Source organism: Pan paniscus, chromosome 19, assembly GCF_029289425.2.
Source record: "Pan paniscus chromosome 19, NHGRI_mPanPan1-v2.0_pri, whole genome shotgun sequence".
Lineage (NCBI taxonomy): Eukaryota > Metazoa > Chordata > Mammalia > Primates > Hominidae > Pan > Pan paniscus.
The window spans coordinates 35,462,047-35,484,042 of NC_073268.2; the positions used below are offsets into that span (position 1 = coordinate 35,462,047).

Genomic DNA, 21,996 nt, shown 5'->3' on the forward strand with positions numbered 1-21,996 from the left:
GCGCTCTCTCCAGGCCCTCTTCTCACACCTCCATCCCTGACTCCTATTCCTCACCTAATGCACCCCCCCCACATACATGCATACACACAGAGACACACAAACAAATATGCTCACACACCTACATACATACACATGTGCACACACACAGACACACAAACACATACACACAGCCTAGCCCTGCAGATGCTCAGCAGAGGGAGATGAGGTGACAGGCTCCAGCACACTCAAAAGAAAAGTGACAAGTCGGCTGGGCGCGGTGGCTCACGCCTGTAATCCAAGCACTTTGTGAGGCCAAGGCGGGTGGATCACGAGGTCAGGAGATCGAGACCATCCTGGCTAACACGGTGAAACCCCGTCTGTACTACAAAATACAAAAAATTAGCCAGGCATGGTGGTGGGTGCCTGTAGTCCTAGCTACTCGGGAGGCTGAGGCAGGAGAATGGCGTGAACCCTGGAGGTGGAGCTTGCATGAGTCAAGATCGCACCACTGCACTCCAGCCTAGGCGACAGAGTGAGACTCTGTCTCAAAAAAAAAGAAAAGAAAAGTGGCAAGTCAACAGAGCACAGTCCCCCACCATGCCAAGCCCCCTCCTCCTCTACCCCTGCCCACCCGGAGGCTCCATCAGCCCCCAGGGTTGAGCACTGATAATAAAGGGTCAGTGACTATGTCCCACCCACCCAAAAGACTCTCTAAAAAGTCAGTAACCGGGCCGGACGCGGTGGCTTACGCCTGTAATCCCAGCACTTTGGGAGGCCGAGGCAGGTGGATCACAAGGTCAGGAGATCGAGACCATCCTGGCTAACACGGTGAAACCCCGTCTCTACTAAAAAATACAAAAAATTAGCCAGGCTCAGTGGTGGGCGCCTGTAGTCCCAGCACTTTGGGAGGCTGAGGCGGGCGGATCATGAGGTCAAGAGATCGAGACCATCCTGGCTAACACGGTGAAACCCTGTCTCTAATAAAAATACAAAAATTAGCCGGGCACTATGGCAGGCACCTGTACTCCCACCTACTCGGGAGGCTGAGGCAAGAGAATCGCTTGAACCCGGGCGGCAGAGGTTGCAGTGAGCCAAGATTATGCCACTGTACTCCAGCCTGGGTGACAGAGTGAGACTCCGTCTCCAAAAAGGAAAAAAAAAAAGTCAGTAACCAAATACTGTGTGAAAAACCGGCCAGGCCCAGAGAGGCCGGGCAAACCCAAGGTCGCATAGCCTGTCAGTGGCAGAGCTCCATCCATGCTCGAGGCCTTCTAATAAGGCCTCACCAGGCTCCTCAGCTTCCACAGCTAAGAACAGACATGCTAGGGACTTTCAGGGTGGGGAGTGGCCAGAGCTCACCTCAGCATCAGGGTAGCCCAGGGGTCTGGGCTTAGGGCCCCTCCATCTACAGTCAAGCTCTCCAACTTCATCTCCTCCCAGATGCAGCAGACAAAAGTAACCACAGGGCAAAGGTCACAAAGTCAGGGAGGTAACTTTGGTCCTGGTGCACAAAACAAGCCCCTTCATCTAACCCAAAGGCCACAGAGGCTTGGGGCTGCCAGGCCGGTGATTCAGCTCAAAAGTGGACACGCGTGCTGGAACAGCCTCAGTGGTGTGGCCTTTTGAACCTCAGGGTAGAGGCTGGGAGGGGGCAGTAGTCCAAAGATGCTGGCCTGGGGCCCAGGAAGGAACCTACTCTCTGGCCCTGGCACCTCATGGCCCTGTCTTGCTGGGCTCCATGGCTAGGAAGGACTGTCTTTGTTGGGTATGTGGAGCGAGGCAGTAGGGCAAAGGATGGAGGGGATGCTATTCCTCCCTAGATCAACCCCTGTCCCCCAACTTCACCACTGCGCTGGGCAGAGCTGACCCTGGTACTGGCTCTAGGGAGAATGCAGCTCCTGCCTCCACATCCTTCCTTGTCCCAGCTGACACCTCCAAGATTTTCCATTCAGAGAAATATGGTCTCTGCTGCTGATGGCGGTGGTAGAAGTGGCTGGCACAGGGAGAGGGCTGTGAGTCAAGCACCCAGCTCAGGGCCACATACTTCTGCCCACTTGCTCCACACCCCCACCTTGGGGCCAGTGGGTAGCTCCTCATTCTCTGCCTCCTAACATAGCAGGTAGGAGAAGAGGCCTGGGGCTAGCAGATGGACAGAAGGAGCTGATGGACAGAAACGCCTCCAGGGAGAGAACGAAGCCCAGTCCCCAGCTCCGGCCCTACCTAGGACTCTGCCCTGGCCACACTCCTGGGAGGTGGCATAAGCAGGGTGAGGTACAGCAGATTGATTATTTATCAGACTGGTGAGGGGGTGATGCCAAGAAGACCATTCCTTCCATCCTACCCCAGGGGCTGGGGTCAATTCCTGCCCCTACCTCAAGGTCAGTCCCTCCCTCTCACCTAACCCCCACTCCAGGCCCCCAGCTCCAGTGCCACCTGCCCAGTCTGAGGAACTGTGGGCAGGCAGGGCTGGGGTCCCCAGGGCCAGCAGGCAAACAGGAGAAGGGAACACAGGGCTGCAGGGGACGGTGTAGAGTGCAGCAGGTGACGCAGGAGCAGAGGCCTCATTCATCACCTCTCCAGCCCCCAGCTCTGCAGTGGCGAGACCATATTAGACTGTAAATTGAAAAGCAGAGAACGTGGCAGTTAGCTGGGAGCTCTCTACCCTGGGCCCCTGGTCACAGCCTCATGGGAGGGAGGGGACACTGGAGGAGAGAGGACTGGCCCAGCCGCAGCCCCAACTAGTCTCTCCCTCCCCCACCCACCCAGAGCCTGAGACGCTGTCCAGGACAGATGGCCCTGGGGCGGGTCAGGTCAGGCCCCAAGGAGAGGGCAGAGTGAAAAAGGGGCACAACAGCCAGCTTGGAGAGAAATATATCCCTTCTTTTGGGGGGTAGGGCCTTTCTGGGCTTGGGGACTGCTTGAAGCCAGGTCCCAGGGTGTGGCATCCTTGGGCAGGGACACATGGTAGTGACTTGTGGCACAGGCATGTATCTGGACCTGCACATGCACATGCACATGAACACACACACACACACCCGGTCTCATGCACACACGTACGCCCACACACACACGCACGTGCACACATGCTCACACGAAGCAGCAGCCAAGGCAGTAGACATTTTCATCCCAGGCTATGGAACAGGCAGACTCAGTTCAAACTCTATTTGTCACTTTCCTCTGTGTGAACTAGGAGGATTCACTTTGCCTCTCAGCCTTAGTTTCTTCATAGGCCAAGCATAAACTATTGATTCCAAGCACAAAGGGCTGCCACTCTAGGTGGAAGACAGCTCTTTGTGAAGTGCATGGCTAGCCCATAGCAGGTGCTCAGTAAATGTGAGTGCCTCTCCTGTGCCCGAGGCCAGGCAGCTGCTCTGGGGTAGTAGCCAGGCCAGATACTCTGCCCTCCGTGCTGCTGGCTGGGCAGTGAGGCAGGGGCAAGCCAACAGAGCGCAGCAAACGTTCCCCTGGAACACACATGTGAGGGCAAAGTACGAAGCTAAGTGTTCCTGGCTGTCCTCCACCCATAAAATCCTCCTAAACTGGCTCTGAGCTTCCAGAATTGCCCATCATACATCCAACCCTCAGAGCACCAGTGCGCGGCCAAGTTTGGGAAGCAAACCTCATCGGTGGATGACAAGAATCCTCCCTGAGGAATGAGTGGCTGCTACGCCCAGTTCCCCGAGGCCTTTCTGAAAAACTCGAAGAAGTCCAGGGCTCCTTGTCATCTCTCCCTGCCAATCCCAAGCCGCAGTTTTCCCAGACCCAAAAGGAGGGGAGCAGACACCCCATCTTAACTCTTTTCCAGGAGCCCCACCCTGGGCTCTTCCTCACTGAGAGGTGTGACTACTGTAAGGCTGAGAAGTCAGGTAGGGATATGCACTTTCCATTATGGTAGCCACTGACCACATGTGGCTATTTAAATGTAAACTGGCCGGGCGCTGTGACTCATACCTGTAATCCCAGCACTTTGGGAGGCCGAGGCAGGCCGATCACCTGAGGTCAGGAGTTCGAGACCAGCCTGGCCAACATGGTGAAACCCTGTCTCTACTAAAAATACCAAAAATTAGCCAGGCGTAGTGGCGGGCGCCTGCAATCCCAGCTACTCAGGAGGCTGAGGCAGGAGAATCGCTTGAACCCAGGAGGCGGAGGTTGCAGTGAGCCAAGATCGTGCCACTGCACTCCAGCCTCGGTGACAGAGCGAGATTCCGTCTCAATAAATAAATAAATGGAGGCTGGGAGTGGTGGCTCACGCCTGTAATCCCAGCATTTTGGGAGGCCAAGGCGGGTAGATCACCTGAGGTCAGGAGTTTGAGATCAGCCTGGCCAACACAGCGAAACCTCATCCCTACTAAAATACAAAAATTAGCTGGCCATGGTGGCACATGCCTGTAGTCCCAGCTACTTGGGAGGCTGAGACAGGAAAATTGCTTGAACCCAGGAGGCAGAGGTTGCAGTGAGACGAGATCATGCCACTGCACTCCAGCCTGAGTGACAGAGTGAGACTGTCTCAAAAAAAAATTTTTTTTAATAAATAAATAAATGAGAGACCAGAGTTTTATTACTACTCAAATCAGCCTCCCTGAATATTTGGAGGCTAGGGTTTTGGTGTTTTTTTGGTTTTTTACTTTTATTATTATTATTATTATTACTATTATTCGGGAGTCTCCTTTCAAGCCTGAAGGAGGCTAGGGTTTTTTTATAGCCGGGAGATGGGGAATGGGTGCTGCTGATTGGTTGGGGATGAAATCATAGGGGTCTGGAAAATGGTCCTCCTACACTGAGTCCACTTCTGGGTGGGGGCCACAGGACCCGGGAGTCATGAGTCTTGAGCCAGGTGGAGCCATCTTGTCAACAGAAATGCAAAAGTCTTGCCAGGCACAGTGGTTCACACCTGTAATCCCAGCACTTTGGGAGGCTGAGGTGGGCAGATTGCTTGAGTTCAGGAGTTCTAGACCAGCCTGGGCAACATGGTGAAACCCCATCTCTACTAAAAATACAAAAAACTGTCTGGGTGTGGTGGCACATGCTTGTAATCCCAGCTACTTAGGAGGCTGAGGTGGGAGAATCACCTGAGCCTGGGAGGTCAAGGCTGCAGCAAGCCAAGACCATGCCACTGCACTCCAGCCTGGGTGACAGAGTAAAGAAAAAAAGAAATGCAAAAGTCTGAAAAGACATCTCAAAAAGCCAATCGTAGGTTCTACTATAGTGATGTTATTTACAGGAGTAATTGGGAAAGTTGCAAATCTTGTGACTTCCAGAATAACGGCTGCTAACTATGCCTACATCTCAGCAGAATTCAGGCCCCTCTCAGCCTCCAAACCTGGTGGTCTTTCATTCTTTTTTTTTTTTTTTTTTTTTTTTTTTTTGTGGGCAGGGGACAGAGTTTAACTCTTGTCGCCCAGGATGGAGTGCAATGGTGCTATCTCAGCTCACTGCAACCTCCGCCTCCCAGATTCAAGTGATTCTCCTGCCTTAGCTTCCTGAGTAGCTGGGATTACAGGTGTGCACCACCACGCCCAGCTAACTTTTGTATTTTTAGTAGAAATGGGGTTTCACCATGTTGTTTCACCAGGCTTGTCTCGAACTCCTGACCTCAGGTGATCCACCCACCTCGGCTTCTCAAAGTGCTGGGATTACAGGTGTGAGCCACCGCACCTGGCCTCTTTCATTAGTTTTTAAAAGGTGGCTTAGTTTTGGGAAGGGCTATTATCATTTAAACTATAAACTAAATTTCTCCCAAAGTTAGCTTGGCCCATACCCAGGAATGACCAAGGGCAGTCTGGAGGTTAAAGGTAAGATGGAGTTGGTTACATCACATCTATTTCACTGTCATAATTTTCTCACCATTATAATTTTGGCAAAGGTGGTTCCAAGCCCAGTCTGGGCAACATAGCAAGACCCTCATCTCTAAAAATAAGATAAATAAATAAAAATATTTCCATCATCACAAAGGTCTATTGGACAGGGCTGCTCTAGGCTAGACAACCCAGGTTTGAATCAGACTGCATTAGCATCCAAACTGCTAATGCATTTCCCTGGGTCTCAGTGTCCTCATCTACAAAATGGGATAATAAAAGTTCCCATCTCATAAAGTTATTATAGGGATTAATTCTCATAAAGCACTTAGAGTGTTGCTGGGCATGTGGTAAATGTATACTCAGTAAACAGCAGCATTCAATATTTTTATTCATAGAGCCCTTCATGGTTCACTAGATCCTGGAATGTGAGAACTGGCAGGGACCCATTTTACTGACAAAAATATGGAAACTCAGGTTGTGGAAGTGATTTGTGCTGAGGGACCTGGCTTGTCAGGGGTGGGACGAGGATAGCATGGCCTGACTCCTAGCTAGTGCCCGCTACCTCCACCCATGCTCCCTCCATGTGACAATGAGACCCCAACTCTGGAGATGCCAAAGCCCACAGTTACCCCTGTCCCCAACCAGGATGGCTAAGGAGGCAGTGGGGTCTCTGTCCCTGGAGGTATGCCCACAGATAACAGACAGCTCCAGACTGGAGGGTTCACTCTTCCCAGTAGTTGGGCTAGATGTCCCAGCCCCATACTGAGTCCCAACCCTGCCCCAGGTTTGCTGTGTGACTTGGGAAAACCCTCTGGACTTGGTTTCCTCTTGGGTAAGTGAGGGAGGGATGAGATGCTACAAGGGCTCATGTTCTGGGAACCAGCCACTGCCCCACTTGGAGCCTGGCCAAGAGGAGGTGCCCCCATTCATATTTGCAATCCAAATTTGACTGGACTGCAGGGGTTGACCAAGAAAGAGAGGGTGGTGAGAGGCTGTGATGGGGATGATCAGTGGCAGGGGAAGAGAGGGTAGTCCGGGGCAATGGGGACCCATCAGCTTGTGCCAGCAGACACTCCCCATCAACTGCCAGTTGGGGCTGTGATGGGGCACAGCCAAGGGCTGGCTGCCCATCTTCTCCTGGCAGGACCCGCTCCTGCTCACCTTGCTGGCCAAGGGCTAGGCACTTTGGGGAGCAGGTTGCCTTCTGAGTGTGCAGAGAGGCAGAATCGGGGCTTGGAAACAGTGTGCCCTGAGCCCAGCCTTCACTATGCCTAGCACCAGGTAGAGAAATGGGAAGAGAGATACCCACTGCTGGATCCTTGCCCAGGGACACAAGCCATTCATGTGTTAGGAGCCCACTAGGAAGTGCCCCCAGGAGGTCAAGAGAAGGGCCAGGCAAGGATGGCTCTCCAGAGGAGGCTAGGAACTGACCCGTGAAGGATGGGGAGGGTTTGCAGAGACAAAGGAGTAGAGAAGCCATGGCAAGGAGACAGAATCGCGTGAGCAATTGGGGCCAAAACGGGGAAGGCACCTGTTCTGACGATGAGAAGTTCCTTTTGAGTGTATCTCTGTGTCCAACCCAACAACTGCCCCTCCAGGGCACAACCAGAACACCCTTCCCCATCATCCAAGCTGCAGGGCTCCTGGCACGAGTGCGCTAGGATAGTGGTGTCCAGCTTGGTGGGGAGATAGGAGGCCCCAGGTGCTACAGCCGAAAGCCAGCAAGAGCAGTAGACAGCTGAGCTATGGGGCTGTCCAGCTTTGGGTTCCAGTCCGAGGCTCTGCCATCATTAGCTGCATGACCTTGGACAAGTTACATAACCATTCTGGGCTTCAGTGTCTTCATCTCTTGGGATAATGTCCCAAACCTCCCTGGAGCAAGGGGAGAATGAGAAATTACGTATGAGGGCACTGAGTGCATGGTCAGCACACAGTGGGCACCGAGTAAGTGAATGGCAGCTCTTACCAGCCCCAGTTTCCTGGCTACCAACCACAGGAGACAGAATGTGTCCATTCTGGCTCAGCCATAGCTTCTGGGTGACCTTGGAGGAGCCACATCCCTACTCGGGGCCTTGCTTTCCTTATCTGTCTCATGGGGGTTATATTGCTTTCCCTGTCAATACAAGCAGATGGATAGCAGCAAACCTGCCTCAGGTGCTGGACACTGTGGGGGTAATTATTTCAGTTGCGCATGGAATTGGAAGCCTCTAGAACTAGGCCTCAGATCCCAGCGGCCCTATATAGCCCTGCCAGCCTCTAGCTGGGGCCTCACAGTACAGAGGGCAGGGCTGGGCCCATGGAATTGTCACTGTAAGGAGGGACTCTGGCTCTGGGGGGCCCAAGCACTCTCAGCTCCCTCAGGTTCTGGGATAATAGGGGTCTGCAGGGACCAGGCCCTCACTAATCCCCTATTAAAACTTGAAAGGGGCCAGGGAACCTCCAGAATAAACTCATTAACTTTTATGGGATAATAAATGGATCCCATTAAATTCTCATTGTCCCCGTGCTGGGCCAGCTTAACCTCTGGAACCCAGAGGAGTGGGCCCCCTGCCCGCCCTGTCCCTCAGGCTCCCCCTTGTACCCACACGCTGTCATGCCCTCCCCCGAAGCTGACAGTTGGTGCTGCCATGAGGCGGGGATCAGGCCTGAACTCGTCCCAGAACTTTGGTTCCTGTGACTGCCCACCTCGGAGGGGCCAGAGGCTTGGGAAATGCCTGGCACCTCTTCAGGGGCTGCCAGAGTGACAGACAGTGCCACCTGCCCTTCCAGAGGCTGCGGTGGGTGACAGTATAAGTCTGTCCATAGATGAGCCCTCCCCAAACCCAGTATGTCTTCACTCCACAGATGAGCAGACAGAGGCTTGAGTGGGCAGCCCCCGCCCAGGTCACACAGCTAGTGTCACATCGATTTGGGATTGGAACCCAAGGCTTTCTGGCTGACTGGTACAGAAAGATCTGCAGAAACAGCAGCGCTGAAGGGGCAAGCCAGCTGGCCCTGAGGTGGCACCACTGCCTGGTTCGGCGGTTCCCCCAGGCTGGGGCACTGCGTAATGACTCCAGCTCCACCGCACACCACCACTGTGAACCTGGGCAAGCTCCTGGGCCTCACTGAGGCTCGGTTTCCCCATCTATAAGACAGAGGTCATAACACCTACCTAGCTGGACGCTAGAACACGCCCCAGTCCTTAAGGCTTCCCCTAAACACAGGCTGGGCCCCGCCCCCCATCCCGATCCAGATCTGGTGGGGCTGGGGCGCAGGTGGCCTCCGCTCCACCCTCACCCAGCTGGGCCCTGGGAAGTGAGGCGGGGTAAGTGGTCCTCCCAGGGAGTCCCAGGCTGGGGTTGGGAGGAAGGGGCCTCCAATCCCAAGAGGGGCCGTAGCGGGGCGGTGCGGGCAGGGAGGCGGGAGCGGGAGAGAATCCATCAGGGAGGCATCCTGAATGGCTCATTAGTGCCGATGAAAGCCTTTTTTCATTTCGTCTAAATACTTTAAACAGGGCTCCCTCCGATGTCTATTTGCATAGCTTAAGAGCTAATGCGGGGGGAGGGCCCAGGCGGCGGCGGGGCCATGCCAGGGCTGGGGGCGGCAGGCGCTGGGAAGTTCCTGGGCAGTCTCCACCAGGGATGGCCCGCGGGGAAGGGAGGGGTGTTTCCCGGACCCAGCCCACTTGGAGAATGCAGCCCCCGGCCCTGCGGGAGGGGAGGACTGAGCAACTGCGGAGTGCATCCTGTGTTCTGGCACCAGGTGGGCCTGGCAAGTGGGGATCACGGGGACGATCTTGCTGCGGCCCACCACTGTGTCCCCCACCGACATGCAGGGCCTTGAAGGTGGCCGCCCTTTGCATGGTGCAGTATTATCCTTGTTTTATGGATGAGGTATTTGACATCCTCAGGGTCACACATGCTGCCACCCAACATGGAACATGGGTAGTCCCCCAGAGAAGAGAGAGCCCTACCTGCCAGGGGCCAGCCCCTTCCTACCCTAGAAGCCTGCCTCAGTGTTCCCCTGACAGGGGCTGCCTAACCTCTGACTGTGGCCTTCTCCCTCAGCCTTCAGAACTCTCCTATTCAGAGCACGCAGATTCACACAAAACCCTTCCAAAGTCCCCATTTTATAGCTGAGGAGGCAAAGGCTCTGAGAGGCAACTTGCCAGGTTCATATGACTTTTAAGTGGCAGAACTGACACTTGAACCCAGGTCTGTGTGGCTCTGTGCCCTGGCCCCACACAGCAGTGTTGTTGGGTCTCCGGTTTGGGTTTGAGGCTCAGATGTGCTTCAGGCACAGGGTGGGGGCTTCCCTGGGTCCCAGCCAGAAGGCTTCCTGAGGGCCTGCTCAACCAGGGCCCAACCCAAGTCCCAATGCCAGAAGCTCTGGCCCCAGACTTCTAAATGGCGTGAGATCTTTGACGAGTCCGTGCCTCTCCCTGGACTTAGTTTCTTCAACTGGCTGGAGTGTTGTCTGCTGTGTAGCTCCAGTCTGCCCCTCCCATGAGGCAGGTGGGTATGTGGAAAGACCTAGGGCTTTGAAGCCAAATCATCGAAGGTTTAAATCCCAGCTGCGTCACTGCGAGACTTCAGGCGAGTCCTTGCCTCAGCTCTCTAGGCTTCAGGTCTTTGTAAAATGGAAATAAAATTCCCATCTCCCAGAGGCGCAGCATCCATTAAATGATACAAGGTCTGGGAAGGGCCTGACACAGTAGTGCCTGATGAGACTGGGCATTAGAGCCCCTGACACCTTCTTCTGCTGTCCCCTATATCATACTCTCCCTTTGTCAGTCCCTGCACCCCTGAATTCAGTCAGCCCAGGCAGAGAGAAGCCCCTATCCACTGGCCACAATCCTGGGAAACTAGGGGGCAGGTCTCAGGGCCTCAGGCCTCCAACAGAGTCAACCAGAGGGTCTGGAGATGCCCTCTCCCCAGAAATGGCTTGTCTCCCAGATGTTATCTTACCCTCTATGACAGTGGGTGGCACCCGCTGGGACCAAGTGGCAGCTGATTTTGGAATCAACTTGCTCGTTTGATATGCTATCTCGATCCCAGATAGCACAATCAGTGCAATCGACAGTGATGGGAGGTGCCCATTAGTGTTGCTCCATTGCTCAGCACCCACCTGGCAGCCAGCGGGAAGAGCTGTGCCTGCCCTGGACACTTCCTGAATTAGAGAATCTCTGTGCACTCCCTCTCCCAGGAAGAGTCACACAGGTACCTACTCTGAGAGCCAAGGGCCACATCTCTTGTTGGGTACTCTGGAAAGGGGCCGCATAAACAATGCCCGGATCCAGGGGGCTCCAATCTATGTGATTAGAAAAGCCCCCCTTCCTTGCACTATGCTAGAATCAGTCTCAGCTTACCTGGCATAGCCTGTGTGACGTCTGGGGGGTGGGCAAAAAGAGGAGCCCTGTTCTGGCATGTCACAGGCACTGCCTGGACCTTCCGTAACTTATTCAGATGAAAGACAGGCACTGGTGGACCATCTGCTCTGGGGGGTGTGGGCCTGGCTGGACATCTAGATTGGATGGTGTTGTCAGTGGCTGGCACACAATGCCAAGACACAGATGGGCTGCTTTAGTGGGCATCTCAGGAGATAGCAGTTGGTCCTGGTTTCTCAGGGCTGTGGGGTGCCCAAGCTCCTCTGACCCAGAAGAATGGAGAGCCCTCCAACCTGTACCCACCTCCCCCACCCAATTTCCTCCCTCCTCCTATTTGTCTGACACATCAGAGCTGCTATGGTCTCCTGAACAGAACATAGGCCATCTGCTGCTTCCTCATGCCTGCCAATCTATGGAGTGGGTGTGAGCCTCTGGAATGACAGCCCCACCACCAGACGTGCGGAGGAAGCGACCTTCTCCTTGCAAACTCTGTGATCTCACCCCGGCTGTGTTTCCCTTCAAGTCCTCATGCAGCCATTTTGAGAGCTGTAAGGATCAGAAATATCCTCCCAGGCTTCTCAGAGCTGGCAAAATTCTGTATGAGCTGAATCTGGAGCCAGCATTCATTGACCTTTTCTTGGCAGTTAAGGATCTGGGAAGCCGAATGGGCCACAAGCAGAATATGCATCATCTCTCCAGCTATGTGGTTGAATAAGTCAACACAATCAATAGCAGAGCAATCTGCACCTCGGACCAGAGATAGCAAATCAGTTTCATCCCCCAGAGCCAATCTCATTGATTGGTAGTGGCTGCCTGAATAACATTGTGAGAGGGAAGTTGCTAAGGCCCATGTGGCCTTAGCAAGAAATAACCAAAATTGATTAGCAATGCCTGCCATGGATTAGGGAGTGGGTGGGTAGCATGCTAGATTTCCATTCTACACCTGTTTTTGACCCTGCCCTAGATGGAACCTGATTAGTGTCACCAGAAAGATTAAGGGAACTCAGGGGGACATATCAAATAGAGACGGGATGTAATATTATCTCAGTCAATCCTAAAAAGGAAACCCAATTTTACAGATGAGAAAACTGAGCTTCAGAGAGTTTGGGTTATTTGCCTGAGGGCACACAGCCCTAGAGTAGTGGATCTGGGATTTGAAGTTATGTCTGCCTAGCTCCAGAACTTGGCTCTTCCCACTCTACTCATATTACTGCTCTAGAAGGACCATAAAAACAGAAACGAGTACAAAAGAAATGATTTCCTGAGAACGGAGAGAAACTACTGGGCCCCTAACAAAGAAGTCATGCACCCATGGTCGGGTGCGGTGGCTCATGCTGTAATCCCTAGGAGGCTGAGGTGAGAGGATTGCTTGAGCCCAGGAGTTTGAGACCAGCCCAGACAACATAGTGAGATCTCCATCTCTACAAAAATTCTAAAAATTAGCCAGGCATGGTGGCATGCACCTGTAGTCCCAGCTACTAGAAGTGGGGGTGTGGGGACTGTGGCTGAGGTGGGAGGATCGCTTGAACCTGGGAGGTTGAGGCTGCAGTGGAGCCATGATCACACCACTGCATTGCAGCCCGGGCCACACAGCGAGACCCTGTCTCAAAACCAACAAACAAAAAAAGAAGTCATGCAACCATGAGGAAATCTAAAATAAAATCCCAAATATGTGACGCATTTCCTGAGGCTAATGTCCAGCAGGTTCACTGAGAACAGGAAATGAACTTGAATGCCCTATCATCTCAGACAGGAAAGACACTGTGGTGGGAGACACACTTACGGTTTTCATCTCAATTCAACTGGTCGCGTGACTTTGAGCAAGTCACTTCCTTTCTCTGGCCTATTTCCTCACTAGTAAAATAAGGCCTCTGCTCTTCATTAGGGATGGCAAATATTTGTCATGTCAGTCTGAGGTGTCAGGTGTGACCTCGTGGAGTGCTGTGTTGAGGAGGATTCTGAGGCTGAACCTGAGAACAGTAGGAAATAGTGCACGGATGGGCTAGAAATGCCTGCCTCTGGTGCTGGAGGAGAAAGAGTATCTCATGTGCCACCCTTGAAGTATGTAATAGCACCTCACTTCCAGTTCACAAATTCTGTAGTTCCGTGATTCTCAGCAGTGAGCACGCTCCTCAGGGCTGTCTGTCAAAAGAGAGCGGGCCCCCCCACTACTCGAGTTGGGCGTGATGCTGCTCTCTGGAGCAGGGGGAGAACCTCTGACCATCCCTTATTATTTCAGGACTCTCTTTAGAGGCCCCAACCGTGGGGAAAGGACAAGCCCCAGGCATCGAGGAGACAGATGGCGAGCTGACAGCAGCCCCCACACCTGAGCAGCCAGAACGAGGCGTCCACTTTGTCACAACAGCCCCCACCTTGAAGCTGCTCAACCACCACCCGCTGCTTGAGGAATTCCTACAAGAGGGGCTGGAAAAGGGAGATGAGGAGCTGAGGCCAGCACTGCCCTTCCAGCCTGACCCACCTGCACCCTTCACCCCAAGTCCCCTTCCCCGCCTGGCCAACCAGGACAGCCGCCCTGTCTTTACCAGCCCCACTCCAGCCATGGCTGCGGTACCCACTCAGCCCCAGTCCAAGGAGGGACCCTGGAGTCCGGAGTCAGAGTCCCCTATGCTTCGAATCACAGCTCCCCTACCTCCAGGGCCCAGCATGGCAGTGCCCACCCTAGGCCCAGGGGAGATAGCCAGCACTACACCCCCCAGCAGAGCCTGGACACCAACCCAAGAGGGTCCTGGAGACATGGGAAGGCCGTGGGTTGCAGAGGTTGTGTCCCAGGGCGCAGGGATCGGGATCCAGGGGACCATCACCTCCTCCACAGCTTCAGGAGATGATGAGGAGACCACCACTACCACCACCATCATCACCACCACCATCACCACAGTCCAGACACCAGGTCAGCTACCTGCTGGCTTGCAGATGTGGAAATGGGGATGGGGGAGGCTGCGGGGCCCCTAAAAGCCTGTCTCTGACACTGTGCCAGCCTGCCCTGCCCTTTGGCACCAAGGGCCAGCCTGCAGGAGGCATGTGGATTGGACCCAGATAGACCTGAGCTCAAATCCTGATTCTTCAGCCAGGTACAGTGGCTCATGCCTGTAATCCCAGCACTTTGGGAGGCAGAGGCCAGTGGATCATCTGAGGTCAGGAGTTCAAGACCCTCCTGGCCAACATGGCGAAACACCATCTCTACTAAAAATACAAAAATGAGCCGGGCATGGTGGTGGGCACCTGTAATCCCAGCTACTCGGGAGGCTGAGGCAGGAGAATCACTCAAACCTGGGAGGCAGAGGTTGCAGTGAGCCGAGATTGCACCATTGCACTCCAGCCTGGGCAACAGAGTGAGACTCTGTCTCAAAAAAGAAAAAATCTTGATTCTTCCAACTATAACATGACCCTAGGAATTCTATTTAACATCTCATCTCTGAGCCTCATCTGTAAAATGGCAATAAGAAAATAAACTTCTGGATGGACACGGTGGCTCATGCCTGTAATCCCAGCACTTTGGGAGGCCGAGGCAGGTGGATCACCTGACGTCAGAAGTTCAAGATTAGTCTGGCCAACATGGTGAAACCCCGTCTCTACTAAAAATACAAAAAATTAGCCAGGCGCGGTGGCTCATGCCTGTAATCCCAGCACTTTGGGAGGCTGAGGCGTGTGGAACAAGGTCAGGAGATCAAGACCACCCTTGCTAACACGGTGAAACCCCATCTCCACTAAAAAATACAAAAAATTAGCCGGGCGTAGTGGGGGGTGCCCGTAGTACCAGCTACTCAGGAGGCTGAGGCAGGAGAATGGCATGAACCCGGGAGTCAGAGCTTGCAGTGAGCCAAGATCATGTCACTGCACGCCAGCCTGGGTGACAGAGCGAGACTCTGTCTCAAAAAAAAAAAAAAATTAGCCAGGCATGGTGGTATACACCTGTAATCCTAGCTACTCGGGAAGCTGAGCAGGAGAATAGCTTGAACCCAGGAGGCAGAGGTTGCAGTGAGCTGAGATCACGCCATTGCACTTCAGCCTGAGCAACAAGAGTGAAACTCCGTCTCAAAAAAAAAAAAAAAAAAAGAAAACAAACCTCATTGAGCTACTGTGAAAACTGAGATAAGATTGCACATGTTAGGGGGCCGGGTGCAGTGGCTCACGCCTGTAATCCCAGCACTTTGGGAGGCTGAGGCGGGCGGATCACAAGGTCAGGAGATGGAGACTATCCTGGCTAACATGGTGAAACCCCATCTCTACTAAAAATACAAAAAAAAAAAAAAAAAAAGATTGCACATGGTAGGTGCCTAATAAAAGGTGGTCCCCTTCCTTCAACAGGGGACTAGACATCACAAGAGGTGGTCTTCACCACACACACACACACACACACACGGTTCAGCCTTAGTTGGACCATTTCACCAGAGCTGGCACTAGCTTTGTGTCTCCTCCTGCCTCCCAGGCCCTTGTAGCTGGAATTTCTCAGGCCCAGAGGGCTCTCTGGACTCCCCTACAGACCTCAGCTCCCCCACTGATGTTGGCCTGGACTGCTTCTTCTACATCTCTGTCTACCCTGGCTATGGCGTGGAAATCAAGGTGAGTGATCTGGATCTGGCAAGGGCAAAGCTGGGGCGGGTGTATTCTCTTTCTTCAGAGAGGCACATGCTATGAGAGGATGTGGGGATGATTAGGGGCATCAATTGTGGGGCATCGCCTAAGGCCAGGGCTGGGAGATGGGCCTAAAACATGGTTAGATTCTGTCCCGTGTGTTTGGCAATGGCCTAATCCAAGAGGGGCTGTGGGAGGGGGCTCTAGCCTTGGATGGGCAGGGGATTGGGTGAGTATAAACCCTACATCTGAATCTATGGGCTAAGCAGAGAACACAGGGCTGCCTCGTTGGGCCTGAGAGAGTCATGGAGCTTCACTCATTCATTCATTCATTCAGCAAATCCTCTCTGAGCAGTTCCTCTGGGTCAGGTTCTGTGCTGGCTTCTGGGATGCAGAGGTGGGGGAAGACAGACCTGATTACACCATCAGAGAGGTGATCAGCTGATAGGAAAGTCAAATCTACAGGCCAGCCTCCTGTCCCCAGCCTCCCTGGGTTATCTTATCCCTCCGTTAGGATTAAGACTTTCTCTTAATCCCAAGGCCTGAGGCTACAGGTCCTCACAGATGTCCCACAGGCTCCTCAACCTCCACAAACCCAAATCTTCCTTTTGTTCCCCCAAAGCCACTCCTGTCCAGGTCAGAAACCTGGAGCAGAACCACCATAGTGCAATGTGGATGGTGTCCCTTAATGTGCAACATGGGGTCTCCTTAGCCTTTCCCTGTCCCTCTTCCCCCAGTCCCATCAATTCATCCCCAAATTCTGTCACCATGATACTCCCCTCTAAATCTCTCTGCTTCTCTCCCTCCATCCCCACAACCACATGTGGTTTAGACCACCATCCCTCCCCTGATGATGCAGTAGCTGCCTCACTGGTCACCCCGCCCACACTTGCTCCCTACTCTACCCATCTCCACCTCCACTGCAGTCATTTTTCTCAAATCAATCCTGCCCCCTACACCTCTCTAAGGGCTCCTGAATCAAGGTCAGTCTCTCTGGGTCCACCCCTAGACACTTCGTCCCTTGTTCTTTACCCCCACTTTGCACTAAACAGCTTGCAGCTAACTGAATGGGCCAAACCTTCTTTCCCAAGTCCCAGCTGCACATGCTGGTCCCTCTGCCTGGAAGAGTCATCCCATGATGCCTTCCCTTAGGACTCGGCCCTGGCATCACCCTCTCTGGGAATTCCCTCAGATCCCCAAAGCCTGGGGCATCCCCCATCTTAGCTCTTAGCAGTCTGCCTTCCATCCAACTGTTTACAGCTGTCCACCTCCCCAGCTAGACTGTGAGCTCCTTAAGGGGTGCCTTGTAGTGCAGAGCCCAGAATGGGTACTCCATGCGCTGACTGAATGATCGGACAAAGGAATGGAGGAAGGAAGGGATGTGGTGACATTTGACTTGAATCTTGGAGACTGACCAGGAGTGGGCAAGAGAGGCATTCAGCCTGGTTGAGGGAATCTGGCAGGGCGCTGAGAAGTGTGTCCTGCTCCCTGCTCCCTGCCTTCTGTTCTGCTTCCCGCCCATTCCAATTCCTGCATGTCCCTGGATTGGGGCCTGGAGCCGTCTAGACCTATCTTGGGGCAGTGCCTCCAGCCCTCCCCTCTGGGGATGTCAGGTCCAGGTCTCTGAATCAGACCCTGTCAGGGGGACCCTCTCCTACCCCTGTTGGGCCCCTCCCCTTCTTCCTACAACTGTTTCCTCCTACTCTGCCAAGCCCTGTGCCCCTCACTCTGGGCTGACTGGGCGGGTAATTAGGAACAGCCACCCTGCCTCAAGCCATTAGCACTCAGCACCGCTTAATTAAGGTAATTAATGTAAAATCATCACCTAATGAGAGGTGGCACCGGCTGTGGCTCACTGGGTGGAAAGCACCAGCTGCAGGTGTGGGAAAGGGGGTGGGAGGGGGCAGGTGCCAGGCTGAGTGCCCCCCTACAGGCCTGGGAGGCTCTGTCTGCTCCCCCCGCCAAGCCTACCACCCCTACTGAAGCCCACTGGACAAGGCTGAGCCCAGCCCTGGCACCCACCACAATGGAGCAAGATGCTGGCTCTGCCTGCCCCCTCTCTGGCCCAGGCACAAGCCCCATGCTGGATGCCCACCCCTCACATAAGCCCCGTGTCTGTTGTCTGGTGCTGCCACATTTTTTTTCTTTTATCAGAATGCAAAAGCCACTACCAGGCAACCTTGAGACGAAGACCTGCCACAGCCCTGGATTGCTGTCAGGAAATGTGGCAGATGCTGGCCCCACCCTCCACCTCGGTACCATGGGGGCAGGGTCCTTGGGGACACTGTCGGCCCGGACGGCCTGAGACAGTCTGAAGTCATGGAGGGGAGGCGGGCACAGGGTGGCCAGAGCGGGGTCAGCACCCAATTTGGGGAAGGAGCAAGAGAAAGAATCAGCCAGAACTAAGCAGCATTTAAGGCTCTTCTTCCAGTGCCAATTCTGGCAACCTCCACCCCCACCCAGGCCACTTGGGACCTGAAGAATTTCTGACACTACCCAACAATACCCACTGGAGAGTTGGAAAAACTGAGGCCCAGGCAAGAAAAGGGACTTGCCAAAAGTCAGTCAGTTAATTACTAACTAATTAGTTTTGTTGAGTGGATTTGTTCCACAAGCATACATTGAGAATTTGCTATGTGCCATGCTCTGCGCTGGGCACTGGGGACACAGACCTTCATGATTAGTAGGGAAGACAGAAATCATAAACAATGACCACGGAATGCCCAGTGCTGGCAGGGATGGGGATGGGAAGCACAGGACGGGCACACTCCACCAGCCTGGGGGTCAGGGAAGGCTTCCTGGAGGTGATGACACCTGGCCTGAGACCTGTAGGATGAGAAGCCAGCAGCCAAGTCTGGCCTGGGCAGCAGCAGGTGCGGCAGGCCTGGCCCTTGAAGGCTGCCCTGGGTGTTTTGGAAAGGTGGCTTTGTTGTGTAGGGGCAGAGGGTAAGGGTAAGGGCTTCCGGATCACACTCCTGCCAGAGGCTCAGCCCAAGAGCAGCGTCCTTCTGCCCAGGCTGACAGTTGTGTCAGGCCATGCTGGACACTGGGGGCAGGATGGGTAGGCAGCTGGAAGGCCTACAGAGCTCCCCATGGCTCCTCAGGCTTGGGGAGAAGGGACTGCCTGTGGCTTCCCTCCATCATGGAGAATTCCCCACCTGCCCCTCTATGAATTCACTGGGATCACTCAGGGCAGATAGGTGGGACAAAGTCTGGGCAAGAAGAGTGACGGGAGCCATGGAGGAGAGGACTGTCTTAGGGACCCACGAATCATACCCCTGAGCAAAGCAGCCAGACACCATGCTGGGACCCTAGCATGAGACCACAGCCCTTGCCTCAAGTCCGGGGCCTTGAGCAAGACCCTCTCAATTCCCTTTTTTTTGGAGGACCAGCCTCAGGGGTACCAGAATCCCTAAAAGCCCTATTCTCCATGGCTTGGACCACAGCCTCTCATAACCTGCTTCATCTCCTGCCTCCCACCTCCTTTGATGGTGCTGCAGTTATTGATGCCCTCTGAGGCTGAAGGTCTGAGCCATCCACAGGGAGGAGGCCAGGTCAGGCCCTCTGTGATCCAAGGAGGCTTGCCTGATTCATCTGGGGATCAGGCACTGGGCTAGGCTCTTTCTTGAGAGGTCCAGAGAAGCCCCTTCAGGATGGATGGGCATGAGCCTCACGGCCCATGTGGGTCCCAGCCCCTCCCCAGGCAGTCAGTCTCCCCCTGAGGGCTCCAGGCCTTTCCAGGCCTGGCGCCTGCCTCTCTCTGCACTTGGCATTCCAAGAGCCTTCCCACTGCCAGCCTCCATCTTGGCTTGGCTGCTCTCTGTACCATCTGGAGCCTGGGCACAGCTGCCCACAGTCCCTGCCCTCGTGCCCCAGGTGGCTCTGTTGGCACACAGCTCGCCCATGCCAGGCCAGCTGACAGTTTGATAGCCAGAATACCCTGCCCTTCTAAGCCGTGTCAGGACCAGGCCTGATGTGGGCATGGGGTAGGGGGTCAGCTGGGTGGAATTTCTGGACAACTTTATATTTCCTGGCTCTAGGCAGGCTTATCCAAGAGGGATGACAGGGTGCAGTCAGGTCTAGCCCCATGGATTTTGGCCACTGTCCTCATCCCTAAAACAGATCTTACCCCATAAGGTTTTCTGGATAAGTGCCAATTCAGAAGGGCACAGAGTCTGTCTTGTAAGACTGGGGTTTCAGTGTTGGCTCTGCAGCCCACCTCTCTGTGACTGAGCTAAACCCCTGGCCTTCTCTGTGCCTCAGTTTACCTCTCTATAAAGGGAGATTGAACCAGATGATGCACCAGGCTTCTCCTAGCCAGTCCCTTTGAGTGTGGCTCCTTCTCTGGGGTCAGCAAGCTCCCTCATAGGCCTGACTGAGCAGGGGCACCTCAGGTTCTTGGCTCTGCTGCTTGCTTCCTGGCAGCTGCAGAGTCTGGGCCAGGGAGAGGGTGGCTCCAAGGTACAATGCCTCCCAGGCAGAGCCCTGGCAGACCTGAGGGCAAAGTAAATTCATAGCCGGCTATCATTTCTGCTGCAAATGCCAAGGTTTTACCAGGGTGTGGCCCACATCTCCCCATTAAATGGAAAGATGACTGCTAGCGCTGTGCCCCTCTGTGCTAAAACCCTTACTGGCAGGATCTAACCAAATCCTTACAAACCCATGAAGTAGGTAAACTATCCCCACTTCACAGGCAAAACTGGGGCTCAGAGAGGTCATATGACTTGCCTAAGGCCCCTCAACTGGTCAGTGATTGAGCCGGGATTCAATCCAAGACTCAAAAGCCCCTGTTCTTCCCTTGGCCCAGGAGATAGGCCTGTCTGTGGCACAAGGCAAATCCAAAGTGGGAGACCCAGGCGGAGACCGGTACCTGTCAGGATCTGCCCCAGATGCCCTTTCCCAGTCAGCCCTGCCTGATTCTGGAGGACATCCACTTGGAATTCTCCCAGTTCTGGGGAGGGCCTGGGGTTGCCAGGCACACAAGACAGGACACTGGACCAGGAATCATGAGTCCTGGCCTCGAGTCCTGGCTTTGTCTTGGACTCACTGTGTGACCAAAGAGGATCTCTCAACTTCCCTGATTACAAGGTTCCCTTATCTATAAAGTGCAGGAAAACAGCCTGCCCTGCCTCCCTTATTGAGACTTTATGAGAGCTGAAGAGATAATGGATGTGAAAACTGCGAAGGTTCTTATGGGAAAATTGTGATTATCCTATGGTTGCTGTGAGGGAGCACGGGTGTGTGAGGGCATGCGAATAGGGTGGTGGTGGCGCCTAGGCATAGTGTGAGAGTTTGGATTGGTGGGTTATTTTCTGCCAGGGGGTGGAAGTGCACGTGCCATGACACGTTTGAGGGGGCTGTGTGCGTGTAAGTGGGCCTGTGTCCAAGTACACACAGGTGATGGTGACCAAGAGAGCCTAGAAGACTTGTAGCCAGCATCTGGGGGTGGGGATCGCACACAAGAGTCATCTTTGAGCTCATCTGCCTATGCCGGGTTGTACTGGTGCAAATGAGTACAAAAACTGTAGTGCCATCTCGTCTGTGGGTTATGCCATTAGGGCACGTGCTGGAGGCCTGACTGACAGCTTCTATGGGGACAGACAGGGCAGATGAGGCTGTTGAGCTAGAGGTTGGCAGAAGACAACCTGAATCCTTCCCACCTCCCATCCTGGAAAGGGCCAGCCTCTCAAAGTGGCTGTATTTCCTCCTTGAGCTGACTCCATGGTCTGCTGGAAGCAGGGCAGTGTTAGACAGCCCAGGGTCCTGGAGGAATTGTCCTCAGCTCCCTCTGCTTTTGTCTTCCCCCTGCCTGGCCCCCAGGTCCCCTCCTGTCACTGGCTATGGGTATGGAAGACAGCCCTCAAGAACAGAGCTGACATTTCAATCTGTCTCCCAGGCTCTACAGATGCCTGCAAATTGCATCAAGACTTCATCACCCCTCCTGTCCGACACCCAGCCCTGTCTGGCCTCTGTCAGCCTGGCCCTCAAACAAGTGACAAATTACATTCCAGCCACTGCAGCAGACCCGCAAGAGGGTGCTTGAAACCCAGGGGACCAGAGCTGCACAGACAGCCTCTGGTTGAGAACAGGGAGCCTTCTGGATAGGAGCCACTTCATTCCACACTCTCATCCCAACCCTCACCACTAGACTGGGCCGGGAGCCAGGCCAGCTTGAAAGGGCCATGCCTCCCCTGGACCAGAGGGGGCCAGAGGTCTCAGTTTCAGTTTTCCCAGCTTTACAGACTGCTAGGAGCAAGG

The 21,996-nt window shown here is 54.1% G+C and overlaps 2 protein-coding genes across 4 annotated transcripts in view; one reads left to right on the forward strand and one right to left on the reverse strand.

Annotated features, from left to right (window-relative positions):
* PIPOX (pipecolic acid and sarcosine oxidase) overlaps positions 1-21,996 on the reverse strand; it is a 106,654-nt gene that overhangs the window by 61,676 nt on the left and 22,982 nt on the right. The window lies entirely within an intron of this gene.
* SEZ6 (seizure related 6 homolog) overlaps positions 1-21,996 on the forward strand; it is a 52,358-nt gene that overhangs the window by 10,563 nt on the left and 19,799 nt on the right. For both annotated transcript variants that reach the window (XM_034942176.4, XM_034942178.4), the window contains exons 2-3: positions 13,385-14,053; positions 15,593-15,726. In XM_034942176.4, coding sequence (XP_034798067.1) covers positions 13,385-14,053; positions 15,593-15,726 — 803 coding nt within the window. The remainder of the gene's footprint in view (positions 1-13,384; positions 14,054-15,592; positions 15,727-21,996) is intronic.